Genomic DNA, 23,968 nt, shown 5'->3' on the forward strand with positions numbered 1-23,968 from the left:
ATGTCTGTAAAACATCCAGTGGGTTAGAACTCTGGGAGTCATGCCAGGCCTGCCAAGATCACCCACATCATGTATCTGAAGTGAGTGAAAGAGATTTCAGGTTCTCCACGTTAGTTCATTAACATTTTGCCAGCTCACAGTACACTGCCTTTACAGATCCCGATGGGCAGCTCAGATGTGATTTGCTCAAATAACTTTGCATGTTCCTGCTCTCTCCAGAGGCTACTAAATGCGTAAGGCTGCGGCGAACGTTTAGAAAAAATATTGCTGAAGCAGTTTATTAAGCACATTTTAAACAGCCCAGGCAACACCCAAGGCTAAAGGTTCACTTATTTGGCCCGGCTACACAATAATAGGACTTTAATACTTTAATACCAATACATGAGGCACTGGAGAGGAAAATGAATGTGTTTTAATTGCCTTTGATCCAAAGAGAATTACAATTCAAATATTAAAACTTGGCCAAACCACGGGGCAAAAGTCAGGTTCCCCGCCAACCACGTGGCATTGTTCATCTACTTTAAAATATATATAAATATATATAAAGTATATATATATATATATTATTGATTTCAGATATATCAAGGAGGGGTATCCATCCTGTGTCCTTCCTGCCCTTGTCCCACTCCTGCTCTCGGCCACTCAGGGTGTGGCACCTGGAGAATCACTCTGACCAGGAATCAAACTGTGACCCTCCTGATTCATAGGTTGATGCTCAACCACTGAACCACGCCGATGGAGCCATTCAGAGTTTGGGAGCTGGAAGAGATTTTGACAGATAAATATTCCAAATGCACAGCTCACGAAGGGCGTGGGACACAGGGACACCTGGTGTCCTCCCGTGGCCACACCAGTTCTTGACTCCACATTCCTATCTCTTCCTCCCGTGACACTGTGAGGTCTGGCCCTGGGCAGTGTGGAACAACCCTACATCTTCACACTCCGAGTGGACCCAAACACCATCTGGGCTGGTCCGGGCAACACAGGCTTTATAACCAGACTGGGGTCTGAGTCCCAGCTCCACCTCTTCCCAGCACCCTGACCTTGAACTAGATAAACCATCTCTGGGCCTTACTGTACTGAGCTGGTAAAAGGCAGGTGACGGCAGCCACCCACAGAGTTGTGAGCACCTGGCACATAGCACAGACAGTTTCTCAACACCTGGAAGGGCCTGGGAGGTTGTTTTGTAAGTTGCAGTTTATTAAAAATCAGTATATCTGTTCACATACACTGTCGACTGTGGTGACTTTGAATATATTATGTATATTTTCACTTTACAGAACTTGTTCTTTCCGGGGCAAAGGAAAGAGATTAATCAAGCCGGTCTGGTGTAGCTCAGTGGTTAAACATTGGCCTATGAACCAGAAGTTCACGGTTCGATTCCCAGGCGGGGCACATGCCTGGGTTTTGGGCTTGATTCCCAGTGGGGGGTGAGGGGGGGGGGCTTGCGGGAGGCAGCAGATTGATGATGTTTCTATCTCTCTATCTTTCTTCCTTCTTCTCGCTCTAAAAATCAATAAAAACTGTTTGTTTGTTTTTAAAAAAGGAGTAATTAATAGACCCCCAAACATAAAATTCCATGGGCTACTCATCTTCAATAGCAGCGGCCAACTAGCTTTTCTGGGAAGTTTAGACAGTAAATCTTGCATGCTCCGTGGGCGCCGGGCCCCTGCGGTAACCACCTCCGCCACCCTGGAGAGAATGCAGCCACTGATGTTGCCCAAACCACTGAGCTTACCTGCATCCCAATAACGTCACCAACAGAAACAGGCGCCTGTCCCTGTCCATCTGCCACTATTGTTTCAAGTGGCCTGTAGGCCATCAGTACGATGACCATGACACAAGCTTTAAAAAAGCATCATATGGAGGAGAGGTCAATGGAAAAAAAAGGGGGGGAGGGGGGGTGGACATACGTAATACTTTCAACAACAAAGATTTAAAAGAAAAAAAAGGAGAAAAAAATGAAACATTCTTATTATGCCCAATCTGCCACTAGTATGCCCTGTGTTTTGGAACAGCACAGGTGGTGGCAGTCGCCCCAGGTGACCAGAGGGAAACCCAGGAGAGGGAGAGGGAGCCTGGGAAGCCCGAGCCTTCGGGGGAACATTCCCTCCGTCACTTCGGCCCGTCACAGCACTCACCTTCTGCCATGGCCTCGACGTCATCAAGAACAGGGATCGTTTTAAGTTTTACGTGTTCCTGAATGTCGCCTCCTAGCAAGGTCTTAATATCTAAATGCAAACAGGCATAAGGGAGTGTGAGGGGTGCCCCGTGTCCTTCCTGCCCATGTCCCACTCCTGCTCTCGGCCATGCAGGGTGTGGCGCCTGGAGAATCACCTTTGGTTTCTCCCCCTGTGAATGGCCCTGAGGCCTCGGCCAGACCAAGGTCCCTCAACCGTGGCACCATTGCCATGAGAGGTTGCATAGTTCTTTGCTGAGGAGGCTGCTGGCTGTTTGTTCTGTGCATTGTGGGATTTGTAGTGGCATCCTTGGTCTCTACCAACCGAGGCCAGTACCCCTGCCGACCCCCCTCACCCAGTTGGACAACCAGAAATGTCACTGGATGTTGCCAAACGTGGCCAGGAGCACACAGCCCCAGGCTGAGAACCACTGCGCAAGGCTGCATGGGAGCTGCCTGTGGGCATGCAGGGAGGAGTGGGCTCCCCCCGCCCCCCACGCCCCCAGCTTCTCCGGGGCCTGTTTCTATCTTCAACAAGGAACCTGACACCCGTGGGGCATGGAGGATGGGCCCTTGTGGCTACAATGAAATAACAGCCTTCTCACCGTAAAGGCTCGGTTTCCACCCTGAGCAACACACTGCAAACTGGCACTAACTCTAGGGAAGGACTTTTCCGTTTTCCCCTCCTTTCGCACAGAAATTGGAGAAACAGCATAGTTCACCTGCGTCTGTGTTTTATGGGAGGTGGCCGTCGCAACCTCCAGCAAAACAAGCTCACACGAAAAACTCGAGGCAACTGGAAATGTCACTTACTGTCCAGATCTGAGATGGCCTTTTCCTTTGTGGTGGTGTACTGGTCCAGCACATAGTGCATTTGCTAAAATAAAATAAATAAAATACAGATGATGTGTTATAGAATTGTACACCTGAAACTTCTATACATTTATGAACCAAGGCCACCGCAATAAATTCAGTAAAAATAAATACAATAACATGAAACTTTCTCATCTAAAGTCCAAAGCCACAATAAGAAAAAAAAAAAGAGAGATCTAACATACAAAAATTATCCCGAATCTGGCTGGTATGGCTCAGTGATTGAGCATCAACCTATGAACCAGGAGGTCACAGGTTCAATTCCCGGTCAGGGCACATGCCCAGGTTTCGGGCTCCATCCCCAGTGTGGGGCGTGCAGGAGGCAGCCAACCAATGGTTCTCTCTCATCAAGGATGTTTCTATTTCTCTCTCCCTCTCCTTTCCTCTCTGAAATGAACAAAAATATTTTTAAAAATTACCTTGAACCAGAACATTTTTAAAAAAGAAAGTAGATTCTTGGAGATGTTTACATTTTCTAACACCCAGACTTGTTAATGACACTCCAACGCGTGTTAGCGTAAGAAACATGGTTCCGCCCTAACTGGTTTGGCTCAGTGGATAGAGCATCGGCCTAAGGACTGAAGGGTCCCGGGTTCGATTCTGGTCAAGGTCATGTACCTTGGTTGCAGGCACATCCCCAGTAGGGGGTGTGCAGGAGGCAACTGATCAATGTTTCTCTCTCATCGATGTTTCTAACTCTCTATCCCTCTCCCTTCCTCTCTCTGTAAAAAATCAATAAAATATATTAAATTAAAAAGAAAGAAAGAAAGGAAGGAAGGAAGGAAGGAAGGAAGGAAGGAGGGAGGGAGGAGGAAGGAGGAAGGAGGAAGGAGGAAGGCAGGAAGGAAGGGAGGAAGGAAGGAAGGAAGGAAGAAGGAAGGAAGAAGGAAGGAAGAAGGAAGGAGGGAGGGAGGGGGGGGAGGGAGGAGGGAGGAGGAGGAGGAAGGAAGGAAGGCCACTGCAGGCGGACTTGAGGGGAGGACGGCAGGAAGGACGCCGGACCTTCCGACAGGAAGGCCGAGCCGCACTCCAACCGACGAAGCCGGCAACATCAAGCCCAATCCAGCCCGCAAGACCGCAGAAGATTCCTTTAGTTCTCAGGATGCTGGGCAGTGGCTCTGTGGCTGGTCGGGCCGGGACCACATGGCTGGAACACGGGGGCTACTCCCTCCACGTGGCCTCTCATTTCTCCAGCGTTCAGCCTGGGTGTTTTCACTGTGGTCCGGGCAGTGAGAGAACGGGGCGGGAGGCTCGGGGCTGTGGGAAGCATAAGCCTGGCACAAGGTTACGTCTGTCTGTCTGCTGAGTTCTTTTGGTCACAGCAAGTCTCAGAGGTAGCGTGGGTTCGACGGGTGTGAACAGTCCCGCCTCTGGAAGTTTTTAACTTTTCATTGCAACCAAGGTACATGACCTTGACCAGAATCAAACCCGGGACCCTTCAGTCCTTAGGCCGATGCTCTATCCACTGAGCCAAACCAGTTAGGGCGGAACCATGTTTCTTACGCTAACACGCGTTGGAGTGTCATTAACAAGTCTGGGTGTTAGAAAATGTAAACATCTCCAAGAATCTACTTTCTTTTTTAAAAATTTTCTGGTTCAAGGTAATTTTTAAAAATATTTTTGTTCATTTCAGAGAGGAAGGGAGAGGGAGAGAGAAATAGAAACATCCCTCTGAAAGGGAGGGATGGGAGAGAATCTGGGGCCACCGGGCACCTGCCACACCAGGGCCCCTGTATCCAGGGCTGGTCCTGAGCTGCCTGTGAGCGTGCTTGCTCTATCTTGGTGTCCTGGCGGCCTCCCCCCACACCCTCACCCATACCCTCACCCTATGCTGCTCTGTTAAGTAACTGCCGCCAACCTCCTCATTGTGTCAGGTTTGTTGTGTGTGTGTTTTTTATATATATTTCATTAATTTTTTACAGAGAGGAAGGGAGAGGGATAGAGAGTTAGAAACATCGATGAGAGAGAAACATCGATCAGCTGCCTTCTGCACACCCCCTACTGGGGATGTGTCCACAACCAAGGTACATGCCCTTGATGGGAATCGAACCTGGGACCCTTGAGTCCGCAGGCCGACGCTCTATCCACTGAGCCAAACCCGTTAGGGCAAATGTGTCAGTTTTTAACTTTTCATTCCTCCAGCTGCTAGAGCAAGGGTAAATACCTCACTGTTCGGGGCCAGGCATGTTTCCTCTGCAAAATGACTATACATTTTCTGCTCTGTTTTTTAAAGCCTTCTTTAAAGCTCTTCCCTAAAAGTCCTAACAATTCACTACCCTCCCAAGTTTCTGAAAGCAACCCCAACGTGCACCAGCCACGACTGCTACGTATTTAATTTCGCCAACATTTTAGGGGGAAAAGGGTTCACTTTGTAGTCTTTAGAGTGACAGGTGAAAATGTTATGAATTTTTGTTCACAGATTGGGGAAATGAAACACTTGCCTCTGTGTAATGCTGTCAAGTGATGGATAAAATTAGCTTCTCTAATCTCTATATTTACAAATGCTTTTTAGGTCCAACCACATATTTAAAAACTGATACAGTATTTAACGTGAGTGCTTCTCAGGCTGCACTAGAGGCGAAGAGCACCTGCTGTGTGAGGACACAGAGGGTTCTGCGGGCTCCCATGACCAAATCCAATGTGCGCTCGCTTCTCTCCAGCTGGGACCCGGAGCTCAGCGACGTATTTGAGGGCTAATGTCTGCTCATTTTGTAAATCAATGTTCTGAAAAGGCAAGTCAACCATGTGTTACTGGGACATAGAAAAAAGGTGTCTTTGGGCATCATGATCCTGGTCCCCAAAGACAACGTGTGTGTGTGTGTGTGTGTGTGTGCAGGTACACATACCTGTGGGTCCACTCCCCAATCTATACAGATATTAGCAAGTAGATGTTTATAAAGAACAAAGGTTTCATGACAAAGGTAACTTAATGCGAAACAGTGGAGAGTTAACTACACTGCCAAAAAGTGAAGGCTAACGGTACCCAAAGATATTTTTCTATAAAAAAAAAAAAAGTTATGAGACCCTTAGAATGGTTACGCACTTGTATGATGTGTACTATATTTTATGTTACCTTAATAAAATAAAATGACATCAATTTTGAAGTCATGCTTCTGAACTGTTTTAGACATCATGTGCTGGGCATTTATTTCTTCATCTACAACATTAAAAGATGACACCCATCTACATTGATGCGTGGGTTTCCAGACGGTCTGAATGAGATTTCAAATAGACACAGGAACTCCGAAAGGCCCCGAACGCTACGCACGGCAGGATACACAGACGGGCTCTTACCAGTACAGTCACATTCTGGAGAGTCCTCAGGTCTCTGAAATTGCTGTCGGCCAGTTTCCGGGCCTTTCTGATGTGAGTCCTGAGGTAGTGGTTTGCCATGAAACCATAGATGATACCAATGCTGCGGGGAAAGCATGGGAGAAGGAAGAGCGTTTCCCGGGTGCCCGCCCTCGGGGGATGGCCAGGTGCAGGCAGCATGCTGACGGAGAGGGGCAGGGCCCTGAGCAGGGCCCCAGAGGGACAGGACCCTGCTCCCCACCCAACCCCTCTCTCCACTGCTGCAGCCTCCCTCCGTGATCCCATGATGCACCCACCACCTCCACCACCACGTGGGCCGCAGAGCAGGAGCCCGTCTGCTCAGGAAAGACACAGAGCCACCGTCTGCTCAGGAAAGACACAGAGCCACGTAAATGCACTGTTCTGGTAAATAGTGAATCGAATAAATGGGACAATGTTCATGATACACTGTGAGGGAAACAGTAACTGACAAAGGGTACAGGGCAGTAGTGTGTGCAATAGTCACATTCCATACAGATGTGATTGCAGGTACACACCCTCTGGTGCAGCACACACACACACACACACACACACACACACACACTCTCACACTCTCTCTCTCACACACACACACACACCTCTGCTCCCCCAAAGAAGACTATCAAGCAAAATACCAAAATGATAAGACTGCTTTGGGCTTTCTATCAGTGTGGTTTCTCTAATTATCTCTGTTAGTTTTTGTATTGTCTGGGTTGAAAAAAACATGAGTCACTTTAGCTGGAAAATGCTGTATGAAAGCTGTGAACAATAATGTACATGCTGTACCATCCCATTTTACGTAAAGCACGGAACCATGCAGGGTGATGCTGCTTAAAGTCGTGGTTATATTTGGGGAGAGGTAGATAATGATGTAATTGGTGTGTCCACTTCATAGAAACTCATAAATATGTATTTATGCCAGGGACTCTTTTCATGTTGGAAAACATACTTCAATAAAGACTTTCAAAAACAGTATCTGAAAGGCTCCTCTACCTGAAAATACAACACATTTTTCAAGCCAAAAAAGGTCTAAATTTAATCATTCTGGGGGCTTTTAATGTTGACTAGTTACTAACAATCTCCTGACTTAAATTAATTTGACCAATCAGTTTGTTTTTATGTCAAAGCCTTAGTTAGAACATGAAAATGTCACATTTAAAAATGGCTAATTACCAAGGCTTTGCTAAACATAGCCACTAGGTGGCAGTAAAGAATTATATGAACATAACAACAGACCAATTTACCTACAGAAGTCAGTAACAAAACTGTTAAATTTGCCCTAACCAGTTTGGCTCAGTGGATAGAGCATCGGCATGTGGACTCAAGGGTCCCAGGTTTGATTCCAGTCAAGGGCATGTACCTTGGTTGTGGGCACATCCCCAGTGGGGAGTGTGCAGGAGACAGCTGATCGATGTTTCTAACTCTCTATCCCTCTCCCTTCCTCTCTATAAAAAATCAATAAAATATAGTTTTTAAAAAACTGTTAAGTTTGTAACCATTCAAAATAGAAGGTAAGGATAGAACAAAGTCTTGATAGAACAAAGTTTTGCAAATAAGGGACAAACTTTGGGGAGAAAATCCTGATGCAGAATGTCAATACCCTGAGTCTGCACCAAAAGCAAAGTCTCCGGCTTTATGCATTCATATATTTACAGGTAGGGAGACCAGGTATCTGTGTTTGCATCAGAAGTTCCGTGTCCCCAGGGGACCTCTCAGTCTTGGGAACATGGAGACAGTCATTCACCCAGTTTATAGTCATCATTCATTCCAAGGAGCATCTGTTCATCATCGGTCTTACTTAAAACATTTCCCCATAGCAGTATCACTTAAAACATTTCCCCATAGCAGTATCACATTAGTTTCCCAAACTATTCCAAAAAAAAAGTCTGTAATGCACAATATTCAACAATATTTCTCAGGTTTACCGAGTCCCAGTGGAATGTGTACTAGAGTAGAAACACAAGATTTTGCCACTATTATTACCCATAACTCATACTGTGTGAGCTAGAGAAAGCCACTCTCCTTCTGTGAGCTTCAGTTGGTATCACAACATTGAAAACTAGAGAAGTGCTTGTCAAGCCATGGGGAGAGGGGTACTGGATGTCTATGAATTTTATTTTTAAGTGTGGGTTCGTGCTGATGGTAATCTATCTATCTATCATCTATCTATCTATCTATCTATCTATCTATCTATCATCTTCGGTGCCATTTGGAATGACCACCTTATAATCCATTGCTGTCAATCTCAAGTCTGCATTGGTATTTATGAGGCCTACTTCATACCATAGCAATAATAGTTAAGTGGTGCACTCATGCCAAATAAAGTCAAATGACCCAAAATAATGACTTTGGAGCAGCGTGGTCAGAAGGGGAAAACAAGTTGAGTCATAACAATGTATTTGGAGCTTTATTTATCATGCCAAATTCCAAGCATCAATGACAAGTCAGGGTCGTCACCTACATACACCTGCCCACAACATGGTTTCTTACTGGGGTCCTTGCTGTCTCTCCCCAGCATGTCCAAATTATTTGTCATTCATCATGCTCCAGACCCATCGTGCCATAGAGGAAGTCAAAGTGGACTTGAGAAACAACAGCAAGTCCAAGTCCTCTTGGCTTTCACTGGCTCCCACCCCCATGGAACCTGGAACTCCCAGAGAGCTCTTCTGAAATTCTGATGGCCTGTTTCTCACTTCATACTCTATTTTGTCTTTATTTTTACCTGTGCTTAATTTCTCTAAAAAGAGATGAAAACTGCTTCTTTGTCAATTTTGCATAACCCGGGGGCCTCTGACCTGTGGTGGGTTCTCTGTGAAGGTGCTTTTAGAGACTAGACTTTGTTTCATTTGGTCTATTTAGAAGATTAGTCATAGGTCTGGAGTGTCCAAGTCAGAAACTGTCTTTGATCCTTTATTGAATAAACGCCTTTACTTACAAGATCATCAATCAGTAAAATGAGTTGCAATATGACACTGAATTTCAATGCAGCATGCAGTATTTCAAAAGACCCACATTTCTGCTGATCAATTATGGGTCCAATTAAAATGAAAGCATTGGTCATTTTTTAAAAACTGTACTAAACAGAATTCTGGAATAGAATTCAGCAACTGTCAAAGCTGATTTTTAGACCCATATGCCACATTGTAAATTTTATTTGTAAATTAAGCATGGAAAATTCAGATGCCTACCTGGGCAGGCAGGAAGCGGGAAGGCAAGGAGTGTGGCAGAGACCTATGGGAGTAAAGTAGAAGGTGGGGGTGGGGCAGATGCCCTGCAGCCCTAGCAGGTGCCCCCAAGATGGCAGACCAGTACTGCCAGATCTTCCCCAAAATCTGGAAATCTGCATTCTTATGTAAAAATCTCCCATTTTAAATATTAGCAACTATTCAAAGAAACAAGAAACTTTAAATACCAGGAAAAACAACTGGTTTCCATTTGTAATCTCTAATTTGAAACTTCTATCTAAACACAAAAGCTATCAAAACATGTACTTTTTTATGCAGTACAATAAAATCTCTTGAAATGTTTAACAGAAGATAACCATATTACTTTTATGGCAAATTAGCATTATATCTTCTGTATTTTGTAATTGACAGACCAATTTTGTCATGTATACACTTAAAAGTAAATACTTAAAGCTTTTAAAGAGTAAGGCCACACCTTTGAAACTCGTAGTAATTTTTTTTCTACCAGTTTCTACTGGCTTAATGAAATTAGCCAGTGAAAGCCAAATCAATGTTTTCGGTCTCTATCTGATCTCTTATTTTTTTAAAGATAATTTTTAAGTTTAAAATTTAAATAACTAGCCTTCTCATTCACGTTAAGAAAATCTCATGATTTTCACACAGGCTAGTTCAATTTCTCTTCTGGAACCCTGTGGCCTCCAAGCCAGGAACGGACAGTCACATCCTTATGAAAAATGAACTTTGGAAAATGGCCATCTTCCTGAAAAGTGACCGGGATTCCATTTTCACCAGGATAATTGGCAAGAGCTGACTTATCACACTCAGAAACCTAGACATGTGCTGGAGAAATACAGGCCTCAGTGCTCTTTTTGGTTGTCTATAACCTTTCTTGAAATTCAGAAAAATGCAGTGGCGACAAGTACAAGGGAAAGAAAGAAGGGAAAACTTGGCTTTGTCCGCCGCGAGGCACATCTACTTAAACAGTTTGCAGCGAGGGGTGGGAATTCCATCTCTGGCTGGTGGTCACACAGACGGACGTAAACACATGTCGGCGTGTGTGGAATTGTAGATGCACAGCGGCCTTTGTGAAAACCCACACACAGGGAGAAGCTCACCACATATAGTCCATATTACTAGGGGTGCCTTCTCCTTGACACCTATCCCTTTCTCAATTAAAAAAGAAAAAAAAAACTATTTTTTTTTTAATAAAAAAAAAGGGTGGATGAAAAATTAGAGCACTCAAGACTAATTTACACACCAACTCCATTTTTAATTGTGACACTTCCTATAGAGACACAAATAGAATTGAACTTGATAAAAGGCAAGTGAACGACCATGCCGGGGTTTCTGAATTTAAAAAAAAAAAAATCACATATAAAGATCAATTATCAGCAGTACCCGTCTCTGCTGAGGCCATGTGGGCCTGCGGCTAACAGCTTCTTCTCTGTCCTTTTCTGCCTCCTGCTTTTGTTCACATGCCTTCCCTCTTATCTCATCTTCTGCTGTCAGAACGTACTTTCCTCTCCTTCCTACCTAATCACAATGCAGAAAGCTGTGTGCTCCCCTGGTCTCCGCACTTCTGGGGTAACTTTGATTACTTATGGATAACACATAGCTATTATTCAACTCATGGTGTTGAAGAGACTTGCAAACGAATAGGGGTTTTTAAACAGAAGACATCAAAATAGCTTTTTCTAGATTTAATCATTCAAGGTAAAGAAGTTTAAACTTCTAGTCTGTACTTTATTAAACAAACCTATCTCAAATACTACTTTTCTATTTATAATTCATATATAAATTCAATGTGTGCTGTGAGATAAAAGTTTTAAAAATGTCACGTAGCCTCAAGTAATTGGGGCTCCTTGGAATCTTGTTTCTCAAACTTAATTCATCCCAGAATGCTGTTCAAGAAGCGATTTGTTTGAACTCTGAATCATTTCTTCCCCCCATTAGAAATAATGTAAATTGAATTAATCCATTCCAGACCCCCAAATGACTCCCTGTTTTAACCTTTCTTATATACAGTACATGATTAATGTACTGTTTAAGCTATAAATATATGCTTCTTTTCTGAAATTTATTGAACCACCCCCTACTAGCCTTAACTGAATTTTTCATATATCACTGTCTCCAAAATACTATCACACTATCACCTGCAAACGGCTGTTCTTTTATCCAATCAACAACAGTTTTTCTACCTATTCAATTGCCTGGAATTATTGTTTTGTGAACACTCGTATACCCTTAGCAACATTAGCACTCTTGATGGCCTCTTTATGTTTTAAAATTGTGCTAATCATGCATTAGCAATAAATAAATAAATAAATAAATAAATAAATAAATAAATAAATAAATAAATAAAAGCATTCTCTCCTTTGTTTTTAAACAAACATGAAGGGGTTGTGAGGTCGAAAGCTCAAGTTTTGGTTGACAACCAAGACATTTTTTCTGTGAACAACCTGGTCGAGAACTGAATTGTTCGAGATGTTTGATTGTACTTCATTTCTGTGGCTGGCAGGCTGGTTGAATGAATGAGGAAATGTGGAATGATGAAGAATATCACAACCACAGAAGGCAGGGGCCAATGTCATAGAGCACATTCCTCAGCTGAGGAATCTGATTTAAACTCTTAACAAAATGTCACCATCCTAAAATAAAAGCAGGATACTTCAGATCTGCTAGTCAGTTTGAAAACTTTCAGCAGTACAAGCCACAGAAAAAAACATCCTAAATTGGGACGTGTGCTCCAGACTTTAAGAGAAGGGAGCAGCTTAATTGCAAATTCAAGAAACTAGATACAGTGTTAGAAAGTTCATCCCATTCTCCAATATTCTCCAATTGCAAAACTCGGGGACCGTGCCCATCCTTTAAGATCTCCTTGGACATACAAATCAACTAGCTAATACTTGCTCTGCCATTCTGCAGGCTGCCTGTCCCCAATAGCTAGTCAAGAGAAGGGAGATGGCTCAGTGGTTGAGCATGGACCTAAGAACCAGGAGGTCACAGTTCGATTCCCAGTCAGGGCACATGCCTGGGTTATGGGCTCAATTCCCAGTAGGCAGCGTGCAGGGCAGGAGGCAGCCAATCCATGATTCTCTCTCATCATTGATGTTTCTCTCTCTCTCTCTCTCTCTCTCTCTCTCTCTCTCTCTCTCTCTCTCTCTCTCTCCTTCTCTCTCTCCTTCTCTCTTCCTCTCTGAAATCAATAAAAACGTTGTTTTAAGAGAAGGGGGGGTGGGAGCCACCTTTCTAGGAGGTAAATGCTTCCTGCAGTCTAAGGTTCACCAGAATGTCTTCAAAGTGAAGAAGCATGGAAGGGCTGGCTGAGCACGTAGGTTAGGGCAGCTTGGTGACAAGGCTAGCTGCTGGTCACAGTGACATCTTTCTGAGCCATCCTGGACATGTTTGTTCTCTCTCCTGTTTTTGGAGGGTTTTGTTGTTGTCATTTCATTTTAAACTAACTCACGGGCTTAACAGGTAAAACACGAGGCAGTCCTCCTCCACCCAAAACCCAGGCAGCTGCTGCCAGAGACCCTACTCGCCTCATAAGCACGCAGAGGATCAGGAGGGCAAGGGCGTAGTACTTCCTCCGGAAGGGCCCGTCCTCCGTCTGCCGCTGGTGCATTTCTCCGCCGCACCTGTTGAGGCAGCGGCACAGGCCGAAGCAGAGCCCCACCAGCGGCATGAGGATGACGAAGAGCAGCCCCAGGACAACGCCGAAAAGAACCCCGATCTCATACTGGATGACCTGCAAGTCAAGCAGAAGAATCCGCATGTGCCGGGGCCCAGAAGAAGGGGAGCAGCCCCCCCCTCCCCCCGTGAACACTCTTCATTTTCTTGAACCTGTTTGACACTCTGAGCACATATTCCCACTTGGAAGCTCCTCTTGAAACAGAGGCAGCAGAGATTTGAGCGACGCGAACATGAGGTCGGCCGTTTCTATCCTCTTTCAACTCCTGAGAAAACGTCCAAATACAGGGTCAAGTTGCAAATGGTTTTATTTCAACCCCAGACATAGTGTGTTTAAGTGCTGTACCAATGTTGGCAGAAGTGCTTGCGTAATGAAGACATATAGGGTGTTTTTTAACCAGAAAAATAGGACCAGTGGAGGTTATCAAGGATTCAAAGCAGTTGGATTGAATCAATTAATGTCAAGTTCATGGTCAGTTACAAAAGAAGCTGGAATACACTGAAATTTAGAAAACAGGATCAGACTTTCTGAGCCAGATGTGGCCACTCAGTTTCCTCACCCACACACTGGGAATAACATACTTTGTATGGTCATTGTGACCACTGCGGGTAATGTAGGAGTAGCAACAACGTGCCAAGTACAGCACCAGGCATGGGGTGGACTCCTACTAAGTGGCACTGAGAGCCAGTGAGGCTGGGCACGGCTGCCTGGGTCTCAGACAGTTACTAGATGCCTAGATGCTTAGCAACTGGCACAAATTCTAGATATAAGCATGTGACCAAACTATGTTTCCATAATCGCTCCTGATTTTATTCTAGGAGACATAAAAATTTGTGCAACTGCATCACGAAACTTCATCTCATTCCAACTCAATGCAGTTACGTTTTCCATAAAATAAGACATTTTTAAAGAATGGCAGAAAAATTATAGGTTGGCAGTTTGCAACAAGGGGCCAGCTAGTCACTTAGCAACAGGTTCTACAGCCAAGCTGAGCCAAGTGAATGAAACGTAAGTGTTGGTCCCAGGAGCCAACGTGATCTTTTTAGAGGGAAGGCTGAGCTTGGAGTCAGAAGACGGGCCTTCAATCCCGGCAGGGGCGTCTGGTTCCCTGAACTGGAAAGCGTTACAGTAGCACCAACCCTATAGCACAGTGTGAGGGACACACAGTTAGTGGTTTAATGGGAAGACAACTAGCCAACTGCCCAGCATGCAGCAAATACTCAACTCCTAGTGGTTACCTCTGGGGGCAAATGCTTAAGAGTATTAAGTCAGGGGCACATGGCACTCGATATTATCTATTCAGATATTGAGGTTAGGATGCTAAAAGAAAAAAAAAGTGGCAAAATTTTGCCACATTCTTCAAGTACCTGGTCCTAATTAAACTAAGGCCCATGACAGGGAGAGTTTTCATTGGCTCCCTTGAGGATTTACATCATTAGCCAATTGAGAAACCAACCCCAAACTCTTATTTATACATTTTGCTATAGTTTCTCAGCAAATATTCTAAATTACTTACTATTTTTCAAGGAATTTATAATCCTTTCTGAGTCTTAAGAAACACTGAACCCAAACCCAGGAGAGAAAGTGTATTGACATGTTTTAAATATCCTCTCCTTAGCTCCAAACACAAATTTTATCTCTGATACACAAGCTTTCCTATGTTACTAAATATTAGGTCAGACAGTATAAGGACAGATGTCATTTCATGGGCCTCAATGACATTCTGAAACACCAGGATCTCTGGGGCGCTTTGGGAACTGCCTTGAAGGGAAGATCGGGATCTGAATTTGCCAAGATGGGTCACTTTTCTCCCCTGAACTACTACAACTGAAGGACAATTAAAGACAACTATGGCAGAGACCAAAGTGAAACCAATCATCTAAAGACCATTATGGTGGACATGACAGTGAAGGAGAGGAAGTTCTGGAAAAAGCATTACATTGACCCAACTCGCTGGCTTTAGACAGAGCAATGGGGACGAGCAGACAAGGACTTTACCTGCAGAGTCAACACCACGCTTTCTGGCTGTGGAGGCCACAGCAGTGGAGTTTGTGGGAGGCGGAGGCAGCGTGCATCAAGAAAACAGAAAAAGTTGCATGAGAGGTCAGCCGCAGAGAAAAGTCGGGTGAGAGAAAGACCAACACAAGGCAGACATAGAAACCTTGAGTGCTTGTTGGAGGCAGAGTGCTTTGGTAGAATCAAGTTCTGGAACTTACATTTGAATCACATTTGGATTTCTGGGAAGGTTTTGAATAGTACACTGATCAGGTATGGAGAGGGGACTGGGAAGGAAAGATGCAATTGCTTAACACGCTACCCATGTGGCCTTCGTAAAATAGAGAAGTGGCAGCTGCCTAGAGCCCCAGAGCCAAAGGCACCACCTCCCAAAGTATCCTTTCTAAGATAAAAACCCGGTGGTATCACTGCCTCGCCTAATAGCATCCCATGGGCCTCACTGTGTTTAAGTCAGGTTTCTTAATGTGGCCCAACAGGGCTACCCCTGGCTTCATGGCCCCATTCGCCCCGACCACTGCAGTCTCCAGAAAGCACCTGCTCTCTCCCCTTCCTCACTCTGGGCTCCCTCATGTTGCCTCCTTGTCCAGAATATCTTTCCCATTATGCTTCCCCCCCCAAAACTAAACATCCTTTGTTGTATGCTCCTCCTCGTCGAGATAGACTGAGATTGCTGCCCATCCTCCTTCACGCTGCCTTGGAGTCCTTTACTTGCCCTTTCACAGCACTCACTCCACTTGGGGTGACTGGCTGTACGTTCAGGGGCATGGAGAACAATGACAGCCACCCTTGCCATCCTCTCCCCAGTGCCAAGCCCAGGACCTGGCATACAATAGTTGCCTATTCAGAATCAGATAAATGATGAGTTGAGGGACTAGGAGCCACTGCCTAAGACCAACGATTTCTAAATGGTGGCCCACAGCGATGAAGATGGACCAACCCTCAGGGAAGTCAAAAAATAAGATGTAATGAGTTTCCCATAAAGCAAAATTCACTCAATTTATAAGACTATCTTTTTTTGGGGGAGGGGGCGGTGGAGGAGGTGAAATGTATATAAAAGGAAACAAAAGTTATTATGGTTGACTTAGTAAATGTCCTTATGTGGCAAAATGAAATTAGGTGGCTCCAGGTCATTCCCCAGATTACTTCTTTGAAACTGTCTGGTCCAAGAAATCCAAGTATAGAAACTATTGTTTTAGATGGCAGATTTCCACAGATGGGAGAGAAGAATGTGACAGTATTAACTTTTAAATGAGATATCCAAAATGTTGGCGGGGGCAGTTCAGATACCTTTGCCTCCAGGGTCACATGGGGCATGCTGAATGACCTCAGCCTGGCTTCCTGGGTAGGGGCCCTGCCCCCAGGCTTGATTCCTCCCAAACTCACTACCACGGGCACCCCACAGTGCATGTTAAACACTGACTTCAGGCTCCTCCCCTGAAGAGGGTGTCAGGAAATTCGGGGAAGAGCAGGAACCTTTAAAATGGCCCTGGTAGTGGCTGTGAGTAGGAAACGGGCTGTTGGCGCCCATGTTGGGCTGCAGACAGGCAGCACAGCCTGTGAGCTACACCAGGCAGCTGATTGTTCTGTTTCATTCCCTCCCTCGACGTCAGCCTGTCTGTCATGTCTGATGGGGCACCAACAAACCCCTCTGGTGAGCGGGGTGCCTTTCCACCTTCTCCCTGCCATGCTGGTTGTCATGCATGTACATCATTGCGATGCCATGGTTTGCAGCTCAGCCCTGCCACTGCGTGTCTGCATTTTCCTATTTTACACGGTTACTGCAAAGACAACCTGAGAAACAGTGAGGAGCAACATGCTTTCTGCATCATTCTGTTCTAAGTGCTTTGCATGTACTATTTCGTGCATGTTAAGTGGGTTAGGTCATGTGGAGTACAGACCAGAGCCTGTCAGTGTAATGCTCAATCAGTAACAATAAGAAGTAGTAATCAGTGCACACCAGCATTGCTCTCATGCCCGAGCTCCAGTGAGCCTCAGATGATGATCCGGTCAAGGGCATTCTTTGCACAGCTTTCTATTCGCTCTCGCACCGCCTTCTGCGATACCTAGAAGACGCCTTCCTCATTTGGAAAGGAGAGCATGTTCCTACAGGCAGTGCATCATCACGCTCTTCAGTTGCTCCTAAAAACAACATGGGTTTGAACAGAACAGGTCTGCTCATACTCAGATTTTTTCAATAAATATGCAAAGTATTGCAATATATTTTTTCTTCCCTATGACTTTTTAATAACACTTTTTCTAGCTTCCTTTATTGTAAGAACACAGTACACAATACATATAACATACAGAACATGTGTTACTCAATTGCTTATGTTATCGGTAAAGCCAACAGTGGGCTATGGGTAATAGAGTGAAGGTACCTATAGTCAAGCTATGTAATCAAGTAGGTTGAGGTATGAGGAAGTGATGCTATTTTTTCCTGTAAATAGCCTGGGAACTTAAACGTTTGAACTTTCAAGCCCAGTATCAATGTCTAGATATACAGTGGAACCTCGTTTCTTGAACTTAATCCCTTCCAGAAGGCTGTTTGAGAAGCGATTTGTTCAAAAACAGAATAATTTTTTTCCCATTAGAAATAATGTAAATTGACTTAATCTGTTCCAGACCCTCAAATGATTCTGTTTCAACCTTTCTTATATACAGTACATGTCTAACTTATCAATAAACACTTCTTTTCTTAAATTTGTGCAACCACTCCCTACTAACCTTAAAGAAATTTTTCACATATCGCTCGCTACCTCCTAAATGCTATCACCAGTTAACTGCTTTTTCTTTATCCAATCAACAACAGTTTTTCTATTTATTCAATCGCTTGTGATTGCTGTTTTTTTTTTTTGTTTGTTTGTTTTGTTTTGTGATTGCTGCTTTGTGAGCACTTTCACACCCTTAACAACATTAGCATTCTTTTGGCCTCTTTATATTTTAAAATTTTGCTAATCACCAGCAACAAAAGCATTCTCTCTTTGTTTGTAGGAAAGATGCTTTTTGTCATGCTGAGCTATCAGCATGGAAGGGTTGTCAGGTTGAAAACTGAAATTTTGGTCAACAACCAAGACTTTTTTCCCTGTGAACAACTTGGTTGAGAACCGAATTGTTTGAGATGGGAGACATTCAAGAAAGGAGGTTAGACTGTACATCAAATCTCTGTCCACCCCGTAAAGGCCTAAGGCGAGAATGTCCACATATCCAGACCCTTTGACATCCAGCATCCAGACCACCGGGTCACAGAGAAGATCATGACCTCAGACCAACCCAGAGGCCAAGGACACAGGGTTAGTCTCAAGAACGTGACTCTCCTGTAACAATTCTGACCGTGGCTCTCTCCTTTGGAACACTTCTGGGGTTTGTTAGCTGTGTTCAGTCTGCAGACTCTAAGACCCATGAATACATCTTTGTCATTTATTTCTAGCAAAACCTCCAGGCTCTTTTTGAGTCTCTTCAACAGCTATTGGTAATTAAGGATTTAGGGAGTCAAAAGCTATACCCGAATTTTGACTACATGGGCGTTGGCACCCCAACCCCCACATTGCTCAAGGAACTTCTCCATTAGCTAAGGAAGTAGCCTACTACTGCCTTTACGGAAATTTTAGTTTTTAAATAACATAAAATTTGAAAGGTGAAGGTTTCTTTCAATGCTCCTTTTGTCATTTTTGCTGTAGTTCAAATGAGATTTATAAGGTGCTCCAATATTCCACAAAAGTTCATCAAAAAAGGTTTTTCAGATTACATAACCAGTTGCTTAAAGATTTACTTTTCAAGTCAGTCAAAAATTTTTCATACTTATTTTAATAACAAATACATCAACAAAAATTACCTTCCCATAATCCATTGAGAGTTCAAACTTCTTTTGTAGGACTTCTCTTACAAGATCTGGGGGGGGGGGGGGGGGGAGACAGAACAGTGGCAAGATTAATTTTTCAATAAAAGTATAAAATGTATATTTAGAGAATAAAAGTCTATATATATTCACAAATTATTGTACCTCTCTATATTAGTGTATTCTTAGAATTTTATTCCTATTTCTGAATGCAGATAAATAATTGAGCTGATGAGGCTCTTAACCATAGCAAAGACAGAAGGGCAAATACACTTGACTTAACTACTTTGCCAGTGGCAGAATAGAGAGCTGCTATTTTTAAGAGTTTTCAGTTTCTCGCAATACACCTTAATATTTATCAGCAAACCACAAACACTTTATTAAAAGTCACTGATAAAATGTTACACAGATTCTTCATTATTTGGAACCACAAGTGCAATTCCTTTTCTAATAATTTCACATATATAATATTTTACAAATGAAAGGCTTCTTATCATGAACCTAACCCAAGAGTTCCAAATCACATGAGACATCCTTTCCATCTCATCTCCAAACACTGCATAGGACCCTGGAAATTTCAGCTACGCAAAGCTGAACTTTTCCATGCATGTTCAATTTGGGCTAAATTCTCACATAGGTTAAGAGCCACTTCTTCTAACTCACCAATCTAGTAATAATATGCACAACTGGCTCTGGCTGGTGTGACTCAGTGGTTAGAGTGCTGGCCTGTACACCGAAGGGTTGCAGGATTGATTACCGGTCAAGGGCATGTACCTAAGTTGCAGGTTCCATCCTTGCGCCCCACCCCCAACCCCACCCCGCCAATGGGGCAAGTGCAGGAGGCAATCAATTGATGTGTCTCTCCTCTTTCTCTCCCTCCTGCTTGTCCCCTCCTTTTCACTCTCTCTGAAAATCAATGGGAAATTGCTGGGAGCCGGTCCATCCTTGCTGTTTCAAGGGACCCGGCATATATGGCATACTGTTCTTAATATGTTTGCTCACCTTCTTGGCACTATGTGTTTTAACCAAGGTCTCTGAGAAAGGTTGTTTCCCCAGGTAGGGATTTTCCCCTGAAGTTAGGGAGGCAATAAAACCTCTTAACTAAGTGCCAGGCGGGTAATTAATCACTTTAACTATGAACAATCATGCTTAAGCTACATAATCTTTACTCCCTGGAATGGAGATAAGAAACGCCCTAACCTTTGTAATAGAGATTGATAGGATTGGAATCAACTGGTATAAATACAGATGTAAGAAGACAGAACTAAGAAGACAGAACCTACACAGAACCTAGAGACAGAAGAACTTCGCTGGAGAGAACATGGCAAAAGATCCTGGACTGAACCTGACTACAGAAATTGGCAAGAGAACCTGACTAGAACCTGGTGACTGAACCTGGCTGGAGAACCTGGACAGAACCTGGCTGGAGAACCTAGCGAGGGAACATGGCTACAGAACCTGGCTGGAGAACCTAGCGAGGGAACATGGCTACAGAACCTGACTGGAGAACCTAGCGAGGGAACATGGCTTCAGAACCTGGCTGGAGAACCTGGAGAACCTAGCAAGAGAACATGGACACAGAACCTGGCTGGAGATCCTAAGCAGAACTTCTCTGGAGATACAGACCAGAACTTGGCTGGAGATCCTGGCTGGAGATCCTGGCTAGGCTGCTGATCAACTGAACACTGTCTCCGTGTCATTCCTTCTTCACCGACTCCATCCACGCCTTTGGGGACCCCTGGACCTGCTGGGGTTGGACCCCAGCAGGAAATTACTAATATATTTCACTAAGTCAAACAAATTTGGAAATTTCTGGTTATTTGGATAATTTGACTTAGTTTACCTTTTATCAAAAAAAAAATGTTTAAGGAGCCAACTCATTGCATGAAACTGTTTAAATCTTATCGAATCAGCCCAGTAGGTGTGATCAGCTCTGATAGCTGAGAGGTTAATTGAAAAAGAAAAAGCAGGAAAGCATGCCTTAGACCAGCAGTTCTCAACCTGTGGGTTGCGACCCCTTTGGCGGTCAAACGATCCTTTCACAGGGGTCGCCTAAGACCATCCTGTATATCAGATATTTACATGACGATTCATAACAGTAGCAACATTACAGTTATGAAGTAGCAACAAAAATAATATTATGGTTGGGTCACAACATGAGGAACTGTATTTAAAGGGCCAGAAGGTTGAGAACCACTGCCTTAGACATTTTATTTTAACTTAAGGCATAACAATCAATACATATCACCATCATTTGAAGAGAAGCTGGGGTCCTGTTTTGAGAATAGAGGTGAGTTAAAATGGCATCTATGATAAAAGAAAGCTCCTCAGTTATTTAAAGGCCGACTTGGGCCAACCACCCCATCTCCAAGACACAAGCTTAAGGTTGATGAAAATGGTGTCATCGCTGACAAAGTCACACCACCTACACACAGCATGGGTATTTCAGAGAAAGCACTGGGTGATCATAGAGCCTCCCTCAAGGTACAAGTGGACCTGGCTTATTTGATTCTTCAGTGATAGGAATGGGAAGAGGGCTAGGCTTTTCTCTAACTAAACACTCCTCCCCAACCTAATCTCCAACCATTGGGATCATTGTGTCAGTCAGGGCTCTGTAAAGAAACAGAACCTGTAAGAGACAGAGATGGAGACAAGGATAGAGCTACAGATAAGCTAGAGCTAGAGATACATATAGAAAGCTTTATTTTAAGGAGCTGTGGGGATGAAATCTTTAGGGCAGGCTGGCCGGCTGGAAACTCAGGCAGGAGTTGATGCTACAGTCTTGAGGTCGAATTTTTACTTCTGCCGGAAATCTGTTTTTTCTCTTAAGACCTTCAGCTGATTGGATGGTGCCCACCCAGTATAAAAAGCAATGTCCTTCACTTAAAGTCAACTAATTAGAGGTGTCAGCCACATCTACAAAACACTTCCACAGCAACACCTGGATTGGAGTTTCATTAACTCGTTGGGAACTACAGCCTGGCCAGGTGGACACAGAGATCTCACCAGCGCCCCACCAAGGCTGGCATTGCTCCCCGCAGAAGAGGGATGCCCAGTAAGCGAGCTGGAGCAGAGCGCACCTGAGCACCCCCGGTCAGTACCTATGACCAGGCAGACTCACCACCATCAAGGTCCACTCCTGACCACCCAAGCCCCCGCCGAGCAAGGGGCCACATTTGGGGCCCCATTAGTGCAAGAGCGGGACCTCACATAGTCTCTGAGGACAACTGATCTTGAATGGTGGCCCTTAACCACCCCCTAGAACTGACATATGTTATGTGTGCTGAGTTTAAAGGGAGGCAATCAAATGGCTTTTGAAAAGATTTCCAGCGGAAAATGGCAGAACTACACTAACTTGTCACTTGTAAGGTTAGGCGGCTCTTCTCGGAGAACGCACTCAGCAAGCCCGTCTGCCAGCAGCCCCGCTTCGTGAAGAGTGTTCTCTGTTTGCCGTTGGGGTGAACACCATCTGTCCTCTCCTTGGCTCACATTCTCCTGGCTAATGTGGGTGAGGCTGAGCTGAGCGTGAAGAAGTGATTCTGGGGCCCCAATACGATGCGGCTACGTTGGGCCCTAGAGTCCACCCAGCCCCGGAGCAGCCTCTTTCCTGCAGGCGCGGCTGGCGAGCCTGTCTGCATCTAGTGCTCCGGGGACATGCACTTTTCACCGGCACCTCACGCGGCCACGTCCTGCGCTCTCAGTTTCACGGCGCCCTTCATCCTGCAGTTCAAATTCTCTGTCAACATGACTGACCTCTTTGGTTAGGTTTTTAATAAGGAAATGGAGGCTTCAGACCTTTAGAAGCCACGCCAAGTTTGTTAGAACTTGTCAAAAGTATCCCCATGCCTCCAAGTGTCTGATCAAGTATTCCGTTACTTAAGATGCAACCAGGCACCTTGGCATGCTTTATTCCTCCGTGACAGCTGTCAACACGTGGCTGTGCGAGCCTCCTCCCTAGAGGACTGGTGCACTGGTGTACATGGGCTTGTCCCAGGATTAACCATGGCACTGACTCTCTCGAAGAAGAAGAAAAATGCTCGTAAAAAAAACGCTGCTAGGGAAGCTATTCTTGTGAAAATATCTGGGGCCAGTCTGGTCCTTGTAGCTTTCTCCAGACACATGTCCACACCAATCCACCAATTGTGAACTGGGATTTAATTTTATCTTTACAACAGGTGACCAAACCTGTTGCTGGCGAAATTGCCCTTAAATCACCTCAAATTCTTTCAATAGGAGCAGGTGCCCCCTCAGTCGCACAGGTAAGGGAGACTTCTGGGGTCTCCTGGGGCTTGGAATCCTTGACACTGTGTGTCCCATAAGGGCTCAGGGCCCAAGAGCCTCCCTAGGGCTGGAAGGGGCCCAGGACCTGAGACAGGCAGGGCAGCCTTGCCACCAGTGACGAATCCAGGGAGGGGGCAGGGAACACAGCCAAAACAGCCAAGGATTCCCGTGGTGTTTGGTTTCCTCCCCTAAGACATTCCTGGAAAGTGTAATTGTTTCTGAGGAAAATTCGCCTGGAGGATCTCTGAAAGGAATGTGGCCTGAATCACATTATTTCTTGGTCTGTCCCGGGTCCATGTGACCTCACACTCCTGTGAGAATGGGGATCGGCTGAATCCTATTCTCAGCTGCTGACTGTCAGCTACTGACAGTCACCACCCCCAACAGGGAACAGAAAGTGGGATAGGAACAGAGTGAGGGGGAACCTCTTTTTCTGGGTATACTTTGAGCTTACTTTTAATTTTTAAAAGAATAAAGTTTTATAAATAAGGAACTTTTATTGACATACTTCTCTACCCCACCCCTCCTAAAAAAAGAACAAAAAGAAGACAGTTCTAACACTATCAAGTTACAAATTC

At 44.6% G+C, this 23,968-nt stretch overlaps 1 protein-coding gene across 4 annotated transcripts in view; it reads right to left on the reverse strand.

Annotated features, from left to right (window-relative positions):
• Positions 1–23,968, reverse strand: part of PROM1 (prominin 1) — a 97,044-nt gene that overhangs the window by 39,681 nt on the left and 33,395 nt on the right. For all 4 annotated transcript variants that reach the window (XM_036329349.1, XM_036329323.1, XM_036329330.1 and 1 more), the window contains exons 3-7: positions 19,107–19,162; positions 13,110–13,315; positions 6,347–6,467; positions 2,993–3,056; positions 2,142–2,231 (exon numbers count right to left, since the gene is read on the reverse strand). In XM_036329349.1, coding sequence (XP_036185242.1) covers positions 2,142–2,231; positions 2,993–3,056; positions 6,347–6,467; positions 13,110–13,315; positions 19,107–19,162 — 537 coding nt within the window. The remainder of the gene's footprint in view (positions 1–2,141; positions 2,232–2,992; positions 3,057–6,346; positions 6,468–13,109; positions 13,316–19,106; positions 19,163–23,968) is intronic.

The sequence above is a fragment of the Myotis myotis genome, unplaced genomic scaffold (genome assembly GCF_014108235.1).
Source record: "Myotis myotis isolate mMyoMyo1 unplaced genomic scaffold, mMyoMyo1.p scaffold_m19_p_1, whole genome shotgun sequence".
Lineage (NCBI taxonomy): Eukaryota > Metazoa > Chordata > Mammalia > Chiroptera > Vespertilionidae > Myotis > Myotis myotis.